The sequence below is a fragment of the Vanessa cardui genome, chromosome 24 (assembly GCF_905220365.1).
Source record: "Vanessa cardui chromosome 24, ilVanCard2.1, whole genome shotgun sequence".
In the NCBI taxonomy this organism is placed as follows: domain Eukaryota; kingdom Metazoa; phylum Arthropoda; class Insecta; order Lepidoptera; family Nymphalidae; genus Vanessa; species Vanessa cardui.
Genome location: NC_061146.1, coordinates 6,301,777 through 6,322,917, shown reverse-complemented (window position 1 = coordinate 6,322,917; position 21,141 = coordinate 6,301,777). Strand labels below are relative to the sequence as shown.

At 33.5% G+C, this 21,141-nt stretch overlaps 1 protein-coding gene across 3 annotated transcripts in view; it reads right to left on the bottom strand.

The window, feature by feature from the left end:
• LOC124540099 overlaps positions 1–21,141 on the bottom strand; it is a 73,763-nt gene that overhangs the window by 16,166 nt on the left and 36,456 nt on the right. For all 3 annotated transcript variants that reach the window (XM_047117529.1, XM_047117528.1, XM_047117530.1), the window contains 2 exons: positions 4,601–4,740; positions 3,449–3,733 (listed from right to left, as the gene is read on the bottom strand). In XM_047117529.1, the coding sequence (XP_046973485.1) occupies positions 3,449–3,733; positions 4,601–4,659 (344 nt within the window). In that variant the 5' untranslated portion in view covers positions 4,660–4,740. The remainder of the gene's footprint in view (positions 1–3,448; positions 3,734–4,600; positions 4,741–21,141) is intronic.

Below are 21,141 nucleotides of genomic sequence, written 5' to 3'. Positions count from 1 at the left end.
AAAAAATAGTTTTTCGCTATTTCCTTTTTTCTCGTGAAAGGTATCGAAAAATTACTGTAATGAAACTTATACACTGTATTGCGACCTACAAATTCATAACAAATATAAAAAATAATAATTACACGTGGTCATTTTTGTCACACGTTTTCCTTCTTTTTCACGGATTATCGCAGCACCTTCGCGAATAACTCTTAATCTTTCTTCGTGATTATCCTTTTTTTTCTTCGTACCATTTCGCAAAGAGTATTTTGAAACCGGTATTTCGAAAGCACACCATGTAATCACGATTATGAGAATGTCGTCTCCATAATTCTCTTGCAAATGTTTTTTAACCATTCTGATGTCAGGAACGAAATCTCTATGTTTTTGGTTCATTAACTCGCTGTAGAAAATTGACATTAGTTGGAGTTTTCATTCAGAAAGGAATAAATTGCCTCCATCGCCTCGTCTACTTTGTCGACCGTAGGTCGTTTTTCTTATTCCGCTCCTCATGTAGTGCATGATATAGATGAGAAATACATGTTCGATGGTATCGAGTTCCCACTGCGACGAGATATACCATGAATACGCTATTGTAATCGATGTAATCGCTTCATAGCTTTTATCATTTTTTTTCGCGTTTTAACATCTTTTGGAACTATAAAAAACAAACTTTTCCGGCGAATTGGTAGTTGTATTTTTACATTTAAGCACAACACATGATTTCCTTGTATTTGGATTGGACATTTTAAAAAGTATTTAGGTATTATTTCAACGGGGTGGCCGCGCAATCGCGGGCGGACCGAGTGAGCCAGACTGAGCGTGTTGTACAATGACGTCACACCGTCACCGGCAGCCCGCGTCGTGCGTAACAACTTGTTTTACATATAACTCGGAAACTAATAGACGTATCGAATTAATTCTTTCACTATTATTTTTTATTTTTGACAGACAATATAGATTGCTAATAATCAAAATTTGTGAACATTCTCCATTATCATGTCGAAATTGGTTGATCTAAATAATCTTCGATAATCATTGTAGGTTTTTGTTGTAATAATTGTTGATTGTTTTGTCGCCGAAATTATATTCAGATACTTAGTAAAAGCCTTTATTTGATATAATTATTATTTTATTATAATCAAGAAGTATTTCTAGTGCATAATACATATATAAGAGCTACTACCAAATCTCTCGGCATGTGATTTGTTTGATTAGTTTATCTTTACACCTCCTAACATTCGAATGTACAGTCGGGGTAAGAAAAGCTTCGTCAGCGTAAGACCTATTTTCGTGTGCTCAGTATGAGCGATAATCTGCTTTACCGATCTAGAACATATGACAATGACAGACATATTTTGACAATTCAATAGAAGATATCATATCTAATTTAAATTAGTAATGACTAATTACGCTATTAAAAAGTTTTCATATTCATTTAAAACTAGACGTAGTCCAAAGATGTATTTTGAACCAAGTTATCATACTATGTTAGTTTAATTTTATATGCAGTTGTCAGTTTAGTGCTTTAGTTTCAAAAGGTACTAAGAGTATACAACTTGATAAAGGAATGTATTTGAAAACTGTATTACTTATTAACTTATTGTGTATATTTATGTTCATTAATATTATTGTAATTTAACTTCTTGATTTTTTTTTAACTTTGTAATTAGTCGATTTGTATTTACTCTTAGATTGTATTTTTGTCTCTTTCTGTTGTGTTTTTAACACGCATACTCTAACATTTGTACAAATTTTAAGTGGAAACTTTATTGGTTTATGATTTAGTAATAATTCCTTAATTCTATGTAATAACACACTGTATGTTTCCCAAATATAAATAAAAATAAAAAATAAAATAAAATAACTGACGAAGGTTTTATTACTCTCACTGTACATATTGTGCATCGGCAAACTTCGGGAACAATCGTATTGTACTTAACAAAAGTAAAATTGCAATCTAATAAATGTCAATGGAGTTGCTAAGAATAGCAATTGGTGCAAGTAGTGCGAGTGGGACAGCGAATACATCATACAATCATTCCAAGACTGGGAGAGCGATTTGGTTACAAATCAGTATTTGTATCTCACTCCTGAATTGTTGACTAACAGCTAGCGCGCACTGGTGATTTTTGTCATGGTGACTGTTTCGTCGCTCGTTCGTTTCCAAGTCCGTGAATTGAGTTTACGTGACAATTGGGTGACATTTGCGTACGCTGACCGGCGAACAAGTCCGTGACGAAACTGTCAGCGTCTTGACGTTTTTTCATAGCAATGCGCGCACTAGCGACTGTCACTCTTATCGTCAGTCTTTCGCTATCTGCACTTTGACTTACTGAAATGTCACCAGTGCGCGCTAGCTCTTATAATGTATTCCCACCATAAAAGGAAAAAAAGCAACATTTTACAGAAAATTGACGCGATACCATTGGTTGAGAGCTCGATTAATCTATGATATTAACTTTTTGTGGCTTTGCGAAAAATTTGAGTTTTGAACGAAAACTGTTATCGGAATTTTTGGAAGTAATATTAAAGTGGTAACGAGTAGTCATTTGCAATAGTGTTGTATTATAAATAAAGATATATTAATCATAGATTCTTATTATTGCAAAATATAATTGAGTTATTTGCAAATCGAAAGAAATACGTAAATCTGAGTTTTATTTTTCTTTTTTCCGACTTGCATTGGAATATGCCGTTAAGCCATTTTGATACGTGTAACCTCTACATTTTATAATTATTAAAGTCACTCTTGCATATCAGATTCAGACATTTCACAGTCGTGTTCTGCAGTTTCGAATTTCTCGTTTCAGAATAGACTGATGGTTCGTATTTCACTCGTGAAATGTTGACGACCGTTTTGCGATGATACGGCATTTTGAGTCAATTCACATTCTGACATTTCGGTTTCTGTGGCGAGTTTCTTTTTACAGAATACTTCTATAGGCTTTTTGATTTATTGGATACTTAAAGATTAGACAAAGGAAGAGCCGAGATGGCCCAGTGGTTAGAACTCGTATATCTTAACCGATGACTGAGAGTTCAAAATCAAGGAAGCAAGACTAAATTTTCATGTGCTTAATTTGTGTTTATAATTCATCTCGAGCTCGGCGATGAAGGAAAACATCGTGAGGAGACTTGTATACTTTCAACAAAAATCTGCGACATGTGAATTCACCAACCCGCATTGGAGCAGCGTGGTGGAATTTCTTCTCAAAGGGAGAGATCCAGCAATGGGAAATTCACAGGCGGTTATTATTTATTATTTTTATAATAGATCAGTATCAACAAGTATTTTTTCGAATCGATTTTCGAAAAAGTCTTTATACCAATTAATTAAGAGTAACTCTGAAATTGTTCAATCTCACAATGTAGTCGATCATGTTTGTAAGTATGATGCTAGCTGATGCCCAATATTTTGTTTCATGTGTATTATAGCAGTGTCTAGCCTAAGTCTTCAGTGTCTTACCTAGGCGGAGATTCAAAAGACCGTGAGTAGGAAGCCGAGGTCGCGGCTCCCTCAAACTTCTTCCTGACCTCTTCAACCTTCGACCATCCTGACTCGACGTTGAGCCGCCTGGTCAGTTGCTGTGTTTGTGCCGCATGCTTAGCCAGCTCCTCCCGAGTCCTCTTGACGGACACCTCAGGTATGAGGTCCCTGCTGCGGCCGGTTCTTGCCTCGTGACATCTTTCGACAAATTGACGTCTACGGATTGATAGCGTCGCTGAGTGATCGTCGTCGTTGTCGTAACACCTTGGAAGAAAAGGGGTTAAATTATAGTAGCAATAAGGTGGGGATAATAAATGCGATGTGTGTTTGTTTATATGTTTGTTTGTTACACTTTTACATCTAGTTCAGATGTGAAAGTGTAACAATCTACTGTAAGTGTACTAATCAATCGATCACCATGAAATTTGTGAACAACCTCCACCCTACAATCAAACAGTTGAATCAGCGGACCGAATAATATAGTACTACTTATACTAGTTACTAACTAGTAATCATATAATTAGTACACAGTAAAAGAAGTAACACAAATATTACTATGTAAATTTATTTTATATATATAATATTTTGTAAATCATAGCAGCAGTTCTGTCAAAATACACTTTGAATATCACTTGCGAATTGTTGTCAATTGACTTAAAGTGATACGCCATTTTGATACGCATACGTCTTATAATCTTATATATTGAGTTTGAGTTTGAGTTTGATATGAATACATAAATTATTACCATTAAGATTTACAATTTTAATAATAATATAATAATAATAAACATTTATTGAGCAAATTACACTACTTTCACACAACATAAACAACGAAACACAACAAAATATAACTTATTCTAAAATACAGACAAAATAATAATAATAATAATAACTAAAAATACAACTACAACAGAACAAGTTTTGAAAGTAAAAAAATAATAATTAAAATAATATAAAACAATAAATAGTGTGCAGCAGTGTAATTTAGCCAAAAGGACATCCAATCAGTGAAAAATAGAAACATAGTTGCTTCTACACTGATATTAAATTTTCGATTGAATATACTGAAATAGATTCGAAAACAATTCGGTCATTACTATTTGCGGGTTGGCTTGCAGCATGGTAACTCACCTAGCAGGTTGGGCGAGGTGCGACCGACAAGGCTGGTAGCAGGAGAGCGCGGCCATCATGCCGGGCGCGGCTTTTTACGGCGAGCTCCGCGACCATCATTTAGGTACCACCTGCTACCACTCCTCACCGTTTTCAATTATCTGAAACGAATAAATATTCAGTTATTATTGTGAAGCATTTTATTTTAAATCTAAAAATAATGAAATACAAAATAATAGCTATTACAGGACGCTCGGTCGATGTAATTTGTAATGTCAAAGAGCAAAATATCTTTATGGTACTTGGCAAGATTTGAAGCCGCTATATTTGGTCAAGATTCATGTGTTAAATCAAAAAAATAGCGCATAACAATTCAGCGTAAGGTTTATTTCATTACAAAAACTTAAGATTAAAAATACTACAAGTACAATTTTATAAAGTTGTTTGGTGATGATAGGCTTATGAGGCTACCGATGGTAAGTAGTCACCACAGACCATATACATTGACGGTTTAATATATAACCATTCCTTACATCGTCAATGCAACATCGAATTTGGGTACTAAGATGTTATGTCCGTACCTAATATGCCTGTAGTTAATTTTCTCACTCAAACTTCAAACCGGAACAGAGCAATACTGAGTAACGAATATCTGAGTGGGTGACCTACACAGACTGGTTTGGTCTACCAACAAGTTTAAACGACATCTATTTACGTGTCATATAAACATAGATTCATTGCATTATTATCGTAAATAGTCAATGACCCGTGCGTCTCTTGATAGTCTAAAGGCCACTCGCTAATTTAGGCACCGGCCAGATGTGAAAACACATTGATGAATAAATTAGCCTCAAAACAGGCTACTGACCGGTCGAATTAATAGATTGTTATACTGGCTATTGTTATGAGCGCGTTCTAATGAAAATTATCGCATATAACATGAACATTTTTGATACATAGAGTTATTTTAGTTCAAGTAATTATTAATGTTAATTAACCAATTATTTGTTGTTCTGAAAATTTGGACAATTAGGCATAAAGTGTTCCAATAGAAAATTTGAGTCTTATGTAGTCAAAAACAGCACCAACAACAACAGCCTGTAAAATTTCTTACTGTTTTGGCTTCATCTCCGTTTGAAGAAAAGGTTTGGAGCATATTGCACCACGCTGCTCTAAAGCGAGTTGGTGGATTCACATTAAACATGTAGGTGTCACGATGTTTTCCTTCGTCGTCGATTACGAGATGAATTATAGACACAATTAAGCATATGACAATTCAGTGGTTCGAACCCGTAATTATCAGTTAAGATGCATACGTTCTTACCACTGGACCATATCAGTTTTTGATGTAGTCATATTTTGTAATTAAGTGTATAATATGTGTGTTATAAATAAATGCAACGAATGCCTATCTAATAATCGTTAAGTGGATAACTAACGATTGTTCGTTGAGGAATACGTAATCTCATAATCCAATGGAACGGCAAATCCAACATGACCAGAAAGGGTTTAGATACAACAAGATTACATACATCGAAGCGTGCCATTGAAAACACTACAACTTTTAACCTACTGAAAATTGTCGACCAAAAAACTTAAAAATTAATCGACTCGACTCCGTGGTCGAGTGGTGTGTACACCGGTTTTCTTGGGTACGCCACTCTGAGGTCCCGGGTTCGATTCCCGGCCGAGTCGATGTAGATTACCATTAGTTTTCTATGATGTCTTGGGTCTGGGTGTATGTGGTACCGTCGTTACTTCTAATTTCCATAACACAAGTGCTTCAGCTACTTACATTGGGATCAGAGTAATGTATGTGATGTTGTCTCATAAAAAAAAAAAAAAAAATTCATCACAGGATCTCGAGATGAACCGCCTCATCGCTAGATTGACGATTCGATCCACATTTTTAACCGACTTCTAAATATAGAAGTTCACGAGTTCGACATGTATGTATGTAACAGTTACAATTTAAGTATATTCAATGATCAATTTAGGCTTCCGAGCACGTGTGCTCAATTTTGTACGTGTATGCTGTCATTTCGAATCTCAGTTAGGTAAATTCAACTTAAAATCAAAATAAACTTTATTCAAGTAGGCTTTTACAAGCACTTTTGAATCGTCATTTTACAATTAAGTGAAGCTACCACCGTTTCGGAAAGTAGATTATACCGAGAAGAACCGGCAAGAAACTCAGTAGTTACTCTTTATCAACATTTAAAAAATACAAAATCATGTTAGTTAAATACAATTATTTGAATTAATAATTTAGTTGGAAGTCACCAGGTAGAGAACAGTAGTTCATTAAAATCGGTCTAATAGCTTTATTGATATATTTTAATATCTTTTGATCATTAGCTTCTGATTTTGAAGTCGTTTCAATTTCTTGTAAATTATGGAAATATATGACCTATTTGATAAAATACGAAGACATGTTGAAAGTAAGATATTTAGCATGTCTCGCGAAATTGCAATATTTAAATCAAATGATATATTTCAAACATGTTCAGATATGCGTAGGTGTATATTTATTATACAACAGTTACTCTGTCTGTCTTAGAATGGAATGGCGCCTGCTCAATAAGGATTTGCACCGGTTCCACAGCTCGATTCCAACCTGCTTTGTACAAGCCGTAAATAAATAATAAATTTAACAAAAGAAAAATCGACTTCAAACAATACACTTAAAAGTAAAAAAAATAATTGCGTATAATTAAGTAATACAACAACAACAACAGCAGCCTGTAAATTCCCACTGCTGGGGTAAAGGCCTCCTCTCCCTTTGAGGAGAAGGTTTGGAACATATTCTACCACGCTGTTCCAGTGCGGGTTGGTGGAATACACATGTGGCAGAATTTCTATGAAATTTGTCACATGCAGGTTTCCTCACGATGTTTTCCTTCACCGCTGAGCACGAGATGAATTATAAAGACAAATAAAGCACATGAATCAGCGGTGCTTGCCTGGGTTTGAACCCGTAATCATCGGTTAAGATGCACGCTTTCTAACCACTGGGCCATCTCGGCCATCTAATTAAGTAAAATGAAATGAAAAATATAACAAGTCGATTTACGATTATATAATGTAGTTACAATTATTGTTATTTTTGGAGCCGGTGTCAGCCACAGGCACGCGCTTTAACAATCAAGAGAAAGAAAGCAATACGAGTCCCTTGATTGACACAGTAAACACGATAGAACACAATCATAAATGTTGCAAAAAAAAAAAGTAAGGGCGGTAAAAATTGAATATAATATAAGGGGTTGTCCATTAATCACGTGATCTTTTTTTAGCATTTTTTAACCCCCCCTCCCCCATTGGTGATACGTAGTGAGGTTTAAGACCACCCCCCTCCCCCTTCTCAACATCACGTGTAATTTAGTACCTACAACGAATCTTAAAATTTTCTGAATATTATCTTAATTTAAATACAGGTATAAACTATAATCTTATTTTATTCTGAATTAAGGACCATATTTGTTTAAAAATCGCGCATTAGACGAAAAAATAAATACACGAGATATCTTACTACACCCCCCCTCCCCCTTGTGTTATTTTCGTGATTTTTATCAAACCCCTCCCCCCCCCCTTTCAAGCCTCACGTGATTAATGGACAACCCCTAAGCACATTATAACTCAATCCTTGATTGAACATTTTGGATATTCACTCATTCTTACGAAATGTAGGTACTACTAGGAAATTCATCTTGAACATAATTTTAAGGCTTTTACACGGACTTGAATGTCATAAGTCATAACTATAAGTACCTTATTATAAACCATTACAATTCATCTGCGAAACAAAGTTAACGATTATGACCTTTATTATCTCTACCTTATTATATACATATATTCCTATACAATTATTACATTAATATCAATACGCCCAACGTCTTAAGAACTTTTAAATATATAACGCGACTAAATAAAATAGGTATGTTGTCATCAGATAAGTCAGCATTTTGATTTTGTAAGACAGACTAAAAATAATTAGTTCACAGTTTTTTTTGTTTATATAGACGTGCTTAATTTGTTTTATTATATATGTTTAAGTTTATATACGTATTATTATTATAAATAGCAATAATAAAAGTCACGTTAAAAAGGGTTATTTTAATAATTATGACAACAGGAAAAGATAGATTAACATCATTAGTTAATTAGTCCATTATTAAAAATAATTTCAGTAATTGACATCAGTAATCATATAGTTTAAACACAATATAATCATTATTTTAAAATATTGTCGACATTATTTATAACACAAGTTGTTGTTTTGTTAAATATTAATTCTTTTGTCATTATTGTTTTGTGTTAATTATTGGTCCCCATTTTCCAAATACCAGTCAAACGAAGTAATGCTTTATTCTTAATGTTGTCTTAAATTTTCGCGATTACACATTGAAATAAAACTAGCTATAACGGATTTGAATCGCGTATATTAATTATTTTTAACATCCCGACGTTTCGAGCACTTTACAGCGTTCGTGGTCACGGGTAGACTGCTTTATTCTTACAAATTAACTGATCTTAAATTTAAATTTAGCAATATTGTGCTTTCCAAAGTAGTCATAAAACTGACATTTTTCAAACAACAGGCTCCTGAGGATTTCTTTGAATAAAACTAGTAATTTCATCGAGTCGGCTCGACATATGAACCTAAGACTCCAAGATATACAGCCTTATAATCAATCCATTACACCAATGAGGCGTAACATAATTTACCGAGTCATTGTATAGCTATACACCTCTCAATATGTAACCATGTATTGAGAGGAAAAAGTCAGTAAGTCGAGTAGGACCGAGCACTTTCATTTTCTCGTTAAACTTTCTAGGCTAACGCACTCGATATAAACGATGCAAAATTAATTACTTGCCACAACTTGGTGCTTAATTGCAACTTCATTACAAATTAATTTCAATAACATTTAAACTAGCTGTGCCCGAGACTTCAGGCGTTTTTAATTGAACACTTATTCGTAACATAAAAGTAGCCTAAGTTACTCCTTGGTGGCTATCTGCCAGTGAAAGTGCCGTCAAAATCGGTCCGAGCAGAGTCGGAACAAACAGACAGACAGAAAAAAATGGTAAAAGATGATATTTAATTATATGTACCGTGTATACATACATATGCAAGTAGAAAAAAGCGATTATTTTAATATTACAAACCGACACATCCCATTTTATTATATGTATAGATTATTTTTGAATATCTACAAAGAAAACTTCTTAAAGAGCTTCTATTAGTATTAATAACTTAATAGTACTAGTGATTAAACATGTGTAGATCGTAGTTTTTTTTTAAATCACACAATCACGGCACATCTAAGCGACCTGTACAGTAAGGTATTAATACCTAATGCCAGATTTTCCTAGTGAAATTAAATTGTAACCGAAATTAATCGATGATATTGTATATTGAACGAATATGATAATTTCGTACATTATATCTAGTGGAAAATTTATTTTTTGACAAGAGCCTAGGGAAATATATGTGTATGTAAAATAATATATTTACTTATAAAATCGTTTATCCTTAGTACCCAACGCACAGTCAGGTCTACTGCGTCTAGAAAGTTGAAGAAAATATGAAAGTATCATTTTTGTAACATAGCCTTTTTGTATAAAGTTTTGGTTAAGAAAATATTTTTAACAAATTGTATAATAGTTGTATATGCATTTTAATTATAATTTTAAAGGATCAAAATTGATTCAATTGGTAAATTGCAATGTCGATATTCGTAAAAATGCTTAGAACGCTTGAATACAGCCGCCATTTTGTTATTAGATACATAAAACCTACATTGCAATACAATAAACAGAAATGGTCGCTGACACCTGACCTAGGATTTACGTAATTGCGAATCGCGTCACATCTATCGTATCTAGGCAGATCTGTGGTTTGCATAACAATAAAACTTTCACATAATGTCTATGTCAGAATTAATATTTATCTTTAAATAATTGTTCAACCAAATAGGGGTGAATTGAAAAACCTCAAAATATCATAGACATTATTAATTCCATATTATATTTTTTCTACGCGAACAGATAAATATTGTGATTAGTTTTAATAATAAAACTGTTCAGTTTTTTAATCTGTGTGAATATTTTAAAAAGGTCACATATGTTTGTATATAAGGAGTATTCTCAGGAACTAATGATGAAAGTTACATTAATGCTGAGTGCTGTAGAGTATATATTAGATGAATATCATATTATTTTCGTTTTTTTAATAAACCGTGCAAAGTCAGAGCAGGTTGCTAGTATTAGTATAGTTCATAAATACTTATCTGTAAATGTAAGGCGTTGTAAAGTCAAAACAATATAAATTGCTGTCATGATACAAAGTTTAACTGAAGTCTAAACAAATTTTCTTTAATTATGATATTTTAAAATAAAGTAGGTATTATCTATCTCTAATAAATAAAAATAAAGTTATTACAAAAACGAATAAAGGCGCATCATTAGGAATTTCAGTTAAATAATTAATGTCCGGCGTTATTTACGAATATTGATAAACTTAAAAAAAATCAAAAACATTTTATTAATAACATTGTTTAAAACAATCTTTAAAACGAAATAAATTTTAGTTAAATCGGTGCTATTATTCCTTTTTTTTTATAGCCGAAAAAAAGACCATGAAATATTATCATACAGCCAAATAAAATAATTTCAAAGTAAAATTAAAAATAATTTCATGTTCTTAATTTTGCCTTGGTACGTTATTATTGCTTAACCGCGTTAAAAGTAGGTTATACTCTCGAAGCATTAAAAGATAAATACATATAAGTTTTATCGTAAACAGACTGTGACTAACTGCTTATTAACAGGTCATACTCCTCACACGGTGAAAATTAATAACCGCATTACAATAGGCAAGTGCATTTTCCCGGTTAATTATGAAAGTTTCGACTACATTTCAAATTCTTTTTCTAGAAAACAATGACAGCTATGAAATAATGATACAACACACTAAAGCAGAATCGATTAAAAATAGCATCGACCGCCATGTTGGAAAATTAGTGACGTTACATAATTATTTGTGAAATCGTAAAAATCTGTTTAGTACTAAGTACCACTTATTACACAATATAGAAATTTGTAGGCAGCCCAATTAGTTACAATAAATATTGTATATGTGGTAGAATATATGATGATTTCAGTAACGTCGCTTTAAATTATGGTTGGAAGGCCTTCGTGCAAGCTTGTCTGGAGGTACCACCCACACCCACACATCAGATAATCTACCGTCAAACAGAAATACTTATTATTTTTGTGGTCCGGTTCAATGGGTGATTAAGCGAGTCTAATCACAAGCTCGAGGGTAACATCTTAGCTCATAGGGGATGGTGCATTACTGTTTTTTTTTTTTTATTTATTTATTGGTTCACCAACAATATAACATTTGTTTATATCTATTACAGTTTCAAGCTTATAAGACACCGCATGTGATAAGGATTTGAATAAAGGTACAAGACTAAGTAACAATAAAAATTATACCTACGCTAAGCCTAATCATAAGAAAAGAACAAATAAATAATTATTTAAAAATATAAAATAAAATTAATAAAACAAGAAACTACTGATGAAAAGTGGTTAATATTTCGTGCGGCACCAATATCTATGAACATTGTCAATCACTTCAGGTGCCTCATTTGCCCTTATATTTATAAAAAAAATAATCTCTAATTTACAAAATAATGATTGCGTATTGACATCGCCATGATACGTCATATAAATAATAATCCATCGTAAATCAAAGTGTAGGTAGTTAATAATAATAATAATAATTTATTTCCTCTCACAGACTATACATAAAATACATTTTAAAGACCTTTTGTTAAGTATGAAGTTCGTAACACTTATTCAAAAAAATTCTAAGTCAAAAAATATATTAGAAATATTTTTTAAAGTATAAGAATTAACTTTTATAGGAATGTTTAAGTAAATACTTTTATGCAAAGCATAACTGTTTAAAGAAAAAAAAAAGAGTTTTGTATGTGTGTCGTGATTGAGAAAGTGTGCGTGTGCGACTATGATGTGTTAATTATAAACCATCATCCTCGATTCATATTTCTTCAAAGGACACCAGGAAGAGAAGTAATGGATACACAATTGTTGCGCATTTGTACGTTATCGGCATAAGTACATAATATAATTTACGAATCATACTCGACCATACATTACGACAAAAATATATCTTCTCCAGCTCTCGAAGGATACTCATAATATTAGATCGTCTTGTGGGTATGTTAGTCTATCATAGTAAATAAAATCTTAATTTAAAAGTCTATATTTTTATTTGATTATCAAAACACAACAATAGGCTATTTGACAATGCGAAAAATAAATTGCGAATTATTGTAATCAGTGTATATTATGAGTTTAAAAATGGTTATTTACTAACGAAACTTGAAAATAATACTCAACTTATTCAAAAATCAATAAATAAAAATACATTTTTTCAAACGTTTGTCACGTGACACAAAACGCTCCTGATTGGCCGGGCTTATGATGAAGTCACTTTCTTGTAAACCTTTCTTTTCTACTATATGTACCACAGATTAAAATACAGCAAAATGACGTCACCGACCTCATTGCAGCGCCATATTGTCTAAGTAGCGTTTTCGCGGTTTATTTAAATATGGAATTTTTAATATGATATTTTTCGGCAAATATGTAATAGAAATAAAAGAAACAACTTTTACTGGGTTCCTTAACCTCTACTAAATAATATAAAATGGATTTTAAAAACCAGTCAAAAAGGCTATTTAATTAAGACACAGATTTTAGAAATGGTGTCAATGCAAATATGTCCCATATGATTCGAGATACAAAAAACATCCCGCTGAATTCCTTTTTCCCGAAACTTCTCGGATATGAAATATTTATTTCGAAGCACATGTTACATACAGTTTTAACAATCTTCTTCTGTAACAGTCCTACAGACTTAAAAATATTTTGAGTAAATTTGCAATTCTTTCTAGAACTTCTAATTACCTTGATAGATTTAATCTGAATTATGTTCGACCTAACAAATGTATCTATATAACATAACCTATGATACTGTACAAGCAATCACTAACAACTTACATTACTATGTAATAAAGTAATATAAATAAATTGACAGACCGTCTGTTTATTGTCGTAGGCGGTTCAAGATATGACCTATAATTTTGTGATAAGCTCGTGAGATTATTTAATAAAATAGTTAATTTTAACTCGTTTCATAATCTATATCTATATCTAAGAGAGCCGAGATGGCCCAGTGGTTAGAACACGTGCATCTTAACCGATGATTTCGGGTTCAAACCCAGGCAAGCACCACTATATATATGTGCTTAATTTGTGTTTATAATTCATCTCGTGCTCGGCGGTGAAGGAAAACATCGTGAGGAAACCTGCATGTGTCTAATTTCATCGAAATTCTGCCACATGTGCATTCCACCAACCCGCATTGGAACAGCGTGGTGGAATATGTTCCAAACCCTCTCCTTAATGGGAGAGGAGGCCATTAGCCCAGCAGTGGAAAATTTACAGGCTGTTACTTTACTTTACTTTACTTTCATAATCTATACATTTTCATAGTCTATGGGCAGGAGTGATCATTTACAATCGGGTTGCCAATTTGCCAATTCCTCTATAAATATATATAAGGCTAGTTGTTACCTGCGGCTTCGGTCCCGTTTTAGGGTATTGATTGATGATCTTTCCTTGGAGTTCAAGTTTGCTTCGTACTAAATTTCATCAAATTCGCTTCATCGGTTTGGTCGTGAAAGAGCGTCAGACAGACAGAGTTACACCCACATTTATAGTATTAATATAGACAGTCGATTATTATATAAGCAAGGAGACTACTTAGTATCAGCCAACGCGATTCGCCAACGCAACGAAGGCGTCCATTTCGCAATTCGACCGCACTTTGCGTGTTCACCTAATTTATTTCAGTGACAAGTAATAAAATCCAGTGTTGCAATATCCGAACTTGTTCCAATAGTCATATTTTACGTATCGCCCGTTTAACTGTTTTCGTTATTTGATTTTATTGTTTTAGTACGTGGTTCTTGACAAGTTTGACAAATCATATTAAGGCGATTTTTAACCCAGTGATTATGGGACGCTAGCTAAAGTAAAGTAAAAGTAAAGTAACAGTCTGTAAATTTCCCACTGCTGACTTATGTCAGAATGGAATGTGGTGTGGTGAAGTGAATTGTGGTGCGGGTTCGTGGAATGCACATGTGGCAGAATTTCGATGTAATTAGACACATGCAGGTTTCCTCACGATGTTTTCCTTCACCAGCGAGCACGAGATGAACTATAAATACAAATTAAGCACATATACATATATAGTGGTGCCTGCCTGGGTTTGAACCCGCAATCATCGGATAAGATGCACACGTTCTAACCACTGGGCCATGTCAGCTAGGACGTTAGCTGCACATATAAAATCGGCTATGGTCTCATTTTGAAGAGCTCTAGCCATAGATGGGTAGATAGGAGATGGTAATATTAGAGAGTGGAAAGTCTCCGCTAAGAGAGCTGAACTAAGGGTGTAAAAGAAATGAGAAACGTAAACGCAATTGAAGTAAATTGTCGACAAACTCAAATAGTAACTGGACTAATGTATACTATTTGATATTTAAAATTTCATTATAATTTCATTTTGGCGCCAAAGGTAGATGTGTGATATGAAATTGCATGTTTACAATGAAATTAAGTCAAAATACGACTTGTCATAGGTTTCGAAATTGCTAAAAAAATATTTCGAATAAACGCGAATATAGGCGAGACCCACTAGTTTATTAATTTTCATTTTATATTATAAGACATCGCATAGCTAGCGCCATCTTTTAAATTACGATGGACAATATTTGACAGCTTGTCCGTGATTGGTCGGTCTGGGGAAGCGTATCGATGATTGGCGGGAATATTAAACGCAAGCGCCATAACGTCTGCGACGAATTGCCAATAAAGGCAATAACAAATAAAGCCACATCGCTTTTTTATTGTTTAATTGTCATATAATTTTGCAATCCCATATCTAATGTTGTATAGACAACAGCTGTTGATTTCTGTTCATGACAAAATATTTGTCTAAGTTACACTGATATTAACTGTTTGTATTAGTTTTGTGTGTTTCACACCTTCGAAATATCATGACTGGCCATCAAACTACAAATACAAATATGCTTTTTTGTATGCTCTAAATAGTCACGATCATGACTAGCATATTAAAAAAAAGCGGATGACCGGCTTTTTTTAAATTTGCCAGGGGAATTGCCAGGCCAGGAGAATTTTTGAAATTTGTTGGCATATAAGAACGCAACCTTATTGGTTTATTTGTTGACAATTTATATATTTCTTCTCTTGTCTTAATATAATTGACATGTAAACTTCTAACCTGTTGCGCTTACAATATACGTTCGTTGCTTTTTTCAAAGTAATCGTTTATTTATTTTCACCTAAATATCAACAAAGTTGAAAATTATTAAGAGAATTTTAATGACTAAAATATATTATGTTTTATAACAATAATATGTAATATACGCTCTACGCACACAAGGGAGTAGAAAGTGGTGGGGGAAGGAGAGCGTCATGTCCTGTGCCGTCACGGCATACGAGTCGGACTTACCCCCTAAGGCGCACAAACTGATATTACATATTACTCTTTGATGAAGTTATTAGGGCACTTAACTAAAAGGGATGAATGGTATAAGACAAGTGAAAGCGAGTATTAAAGTATGTAAAGAGATGAAGACTTTTAATTTGCTTTAGAATTTCAACATTAGACCAGGATACTCAAAAATAAAACCAAATGTATTTTACTTTATTCAAATAGGCATTTACAAGCACTTTTGAATCAATATTTTACAACCATATTTAGTGAATCTACCAGCGATTCGGAATGCAAATTCTACCGAGAAGAACCGAAATGAAACTCAGTAGTTTCTCTTTTACAACATTTAATGATATATGTATATAATATATCCTGCCTGGAAGAACAAGTAGATTAATTAGACCCCACAGGAGGTAAATACTACAAAGCAGACGAGTAAAATATTGACACATTCAACATCAGTACGAGAACTTTGAAGAGAACGCGTACCACAAAAAATAGTGTCCAACTATTGGTCACTAAGCTCGCACACTAGTCAAATAGCATTACACTGTCACGAACACTTGGATAATAAAGTTGGTCTGTTTATTTTAGTTCTTCTGTAGTAGTAGCCGATATGGCCCAGTGGTTAGGTTAGGTTAGTGTGGATATTAACCGATGATTGCGGGTTCAAACCTAGTCTAGTCAAGCACCGCTAAATATTCATATAATAATGCTAATTTATGTTTATAATTTATCTCGGACTCAGCGCTGAAGGAAAACATCGCGAAGAAACCTGCATGTGTCTAATTTCATAGAAATTCTGCCACATGTGTATTCCACCAACCGGCGTTGGAACAGCGTTGCTTTTTGTTGTAATGCGACACTATTTAGATACATAAACAATATAAAGCATTAACTTTGAATTACAAAAACATCATGCGCGTGCGCAGGCAACATATAATTGGTTATACGTAACGTAAGTTGTTCTTGTATGGTTTTATTATCGTCGGCGATGGCAATTGGCGGTGCAAGGTCAATTAGAAATCCGTAGTTAAATTACCGTTATGTTGTAAAATTAGACACGGCGCATGGTCACGGTGTTCGCCTGTACGTTTGCGGCGTACATCTAATGTAACTAATTTATATTTATAACTAGCTGAGCCCGCGGTTTCGTACGCGTCTGAATATTTTTTTTTATGTTATAGGTTGGCGGACGCATTTGGGCCACCTGATGGTAAGTGGTCACCATCACCCATAGACAATGACGCTGTAAGAAATATTAACTATTCCTTACATAGAAAAAGTGCCACCAACCTTGGTAACTAAGATGGTATGTCCCTTGTGCCTGTAGTTACACTGGCTCACTCACCCTTCAAACCGGAACACAACAATACTGAGTACTGTTATTTGGCGGTAGAATAACGGATGCGTGGGTGGTACCTACCCAGACGGGCTAGCACAAAGCCCTACCACCAAGTAAATCATTGGCAGATATAACAATAACAAAAAGTTATTGTTATATCTGCCAATTAAAATCCTGTTACAATCGATCGAATTGTTTTAGAAGTTAGCCGGAACAGACAGTCATACAAACAGACAAAAAATGTTATATATTTTGGTATATACATACCGTGTATATATACCAATTTTTAATTAGTATAACTATGATCATCGTGTAGATAATAAATATATTTAACATAGTAAATTATTTATATATTATTCAAATAGCAAAATAAAGAGAGATGAACAAACCTACGAATTAACCTATGATTTTTTTTAATTTTCATGCGATTTGCTATTAACTTACATAGCTCTATTGTGCACTAGTAACGGTTCTTGATTAATATCGATTTATTTAAAATACAATACGACAAAACTACTTATATCCACTTTATTTTTATTTCGTCGACGCCTTAACTCAATTTAACTAACTTGACTTTGTATTTATTAAATGTTGAAAAATAGTAACTACTGTGTTTCTTGTCGGTTCTTCTCGGTAGAGTCTACTTTCCGAACCGGTGGTAGCTTCATTTAATTGTTAAATGACGATTCAAAAGTGCTTGTAAAAACCCACTTGAATAAAGTTTATTTTGATTTTGATTTTTGATATTATATAGAAAGAATGCATTTGTAAATTTCAGACGAAGAATTAACATCCTTTAGCTGATTTTTTTCTACTTATCCAACGAATCTTTTTCCAGTGTAACTTGAAACATTGCTGTAATTAAAGCGTCCTTCTCTTAATTAGTGGAGCGGTGATTGTCCTTTTTAATTACTCCTATCCAGAGCCCGACTGTTCTGTACCTAACTATAGTTTATTTCACTCTTAATCACATTGCTGTAACAAGCTGGCGCTCTACGAAATCAAACTAATCAAAAATATTAAATAAAAATTATCGATATCAAGATTTATCATATTTAAGTACATAAAACATAACAACGTAATTAAATCTATGCTAATCTACACTTATGTTAAAAGGAGGAAATATGTTTGTTTGTATGCAGGAACTAATCTCCGAAACAATAAATACAATACGAAATTTGTACTTACTGATAGAAACCAAAATTACTCCTGAATGCTCATCGTATAAATGATGTTGATATCGTTATTATTAAGTGTTTATTTGTGGTTATTTTTTCCCGATATAGTTGCAGAGAATTCATATATGTTTGTCACATGTATGTCACGTGTATGGTATGTAAGCATACCACAAGAATCAGAAATTTGTGATCATTTTAAAATACCACTCTTAGGTGTAAAGTTTTCGCGTTAAATTAGGCATTCGCTGCTCCAAAAGACTATGTTTTGTGGAAAGTCGGGTGATTTTTGAGATGACGCTGACATTATTAGGAAATACCGTCAAGTAAAAGAAAAATACATTTAGAAATCTCTTACTATTTATATTATCTACACTAATATTATAAATGTAACTCTGTGTGTCTGTCGCTCTTTCACGACCAAACCAACGCACCAAATTTGATGAATTTTGATGTGAAACAAAATTGAAGTACAAGAAAAGACAGACTATTTTTTTTTGCCTGATACTTGACAACCTTAAACGCGAGCGAAACCACGAGCGACTATTTGTAGTCTATATTTCGTTAAACTATTCCAATAAAACCAATATACAGTTCATAATCGACCCATTTATATCAATTTGTTTAGATAGCTTAGTAAATATTAACAGCTGTAATGGATCGTGAGAAAGATACATATTGTAATAATAAAATCATAATTACAAAGTAATCATCTAATCAGCCTTGGCCTTGTTTATTGATGCTTACGAGTTGCATTTCTTTACACGAGTACTGTCAGCCTGAAAATATGTAAATGTTAACAAAATAAAAAAATAGTATCAGGCCAAAGTTAATGAGAACTTTTGGATAAAATCACTCAAGTGATTTTTAATAATAATAATAAATAAATATGAGACAACATCACATACATTACTCTGATCCCAATGTAAGTAGCTGAAGCACTTGTGTTATGGAAAATCAGAAGTAACGAAGGTACCACAAACACCCAGACCCAAGACAACATAGAAAACTTATGGCAATCTACATCGACTCGGTCGGGAATCGAACCCGGTACCTCGGAGTGGCGTACCCATGAAAACCGGTGTACACACCACTCGACCAGGATTTGAGGAGTTGATAGTTAAACGGATTGGCAAATGTGTTACCCGATAAGTGGCCACCACTGCTCATGATCCGAGATGGCTCTGTGGTTAGAACACGTGCACCTTAACCGATGATTGCGGATTCAAACTCAGACAAACACCACTGAATAGTCATGTGCTGAATTTGCGTTTATAATTCATCTCGTGTTCAGCTGCGAAGGAAAACCTCGTGAGGAAACCTGTGTGTGTCTTATTTCATAGAAATCTGCCGCATGTGTATTCCAAACCTTCTCCTCAAAAGGGAGAGGAGGTCATAGCCCAGCAGTGGGAAATTTACAGGCTGTTGTTGTTATTTGTACTGCTCACAAACGTTGAGGAAAGACATGGGTTACTTTTTTGCTAACACATAATAATCAACGCATAACACACGAGCATAGCCACGGGCGACAACCAGTAGTCTATAATTGTGTGCGCAAACACAGGTGCACTGTATATTATCTCTTTCTCATAATCAGAAGGGAAGGCAGGTCTGTTACGCCTGGAAAGACAGAGGTGTAAAATTCGGTAATAAAACCATGTGATTTGCAAGACTCTTAAAAAATTGACAACTTTGGTGCGACCGAATTTTATTTTGTTCTCAGGATCTACGGCTTTATACACTAAGCACTAGAGTATGTACCAAGGAAGCAAGAAACTTCTAAAAAATAAAGTACTTAATTTAATAGATATTTCTCCAAGAACGTTAACGAAAAAACTTATGGAACGAAAAACACAATAGGCTATTTGACAGTGCCAAAAATAAATTGTGAATTATTGTAATCAGTGTATATTATGAGTTAAAAAATGGTTATTTTCTACGAAAGTTGAAAATAATACTTAATTTATTCAAAAATCAATAAATAAAAATGCATGTTTTCAAACGTTTGTCACGTGACACAAAACGCTCCTGATTGGCCGGGCTTATGATGAAGTCACTTTCTTGTAAAGTTTGCTTTTCTACTATATGTACCACACATTAAAATACAGGAAAGTGACGTCACAAACCTCATTGCAGCGCCATATTGTCCAGGTAGCGTTTAGCGCGCTATTTAAATATGGAATTTTCAATATGATATTTTTCGGCAAATATGTACTAGAAATAAAATACACAACTTCTACTGGGTTCTTTAACTTCTACTAAATAATATAAAATGGATTTTAAAAAACAGTCAAATAGCCTATTATGGAGTTTTTTTTTATTAAGCTTCCTTTTAATGTTATAACTTCAACATATATTATAACTACGATATCAATGTGCATATATAATTATTAATTTACATTCTTATTATATTACCAACAAA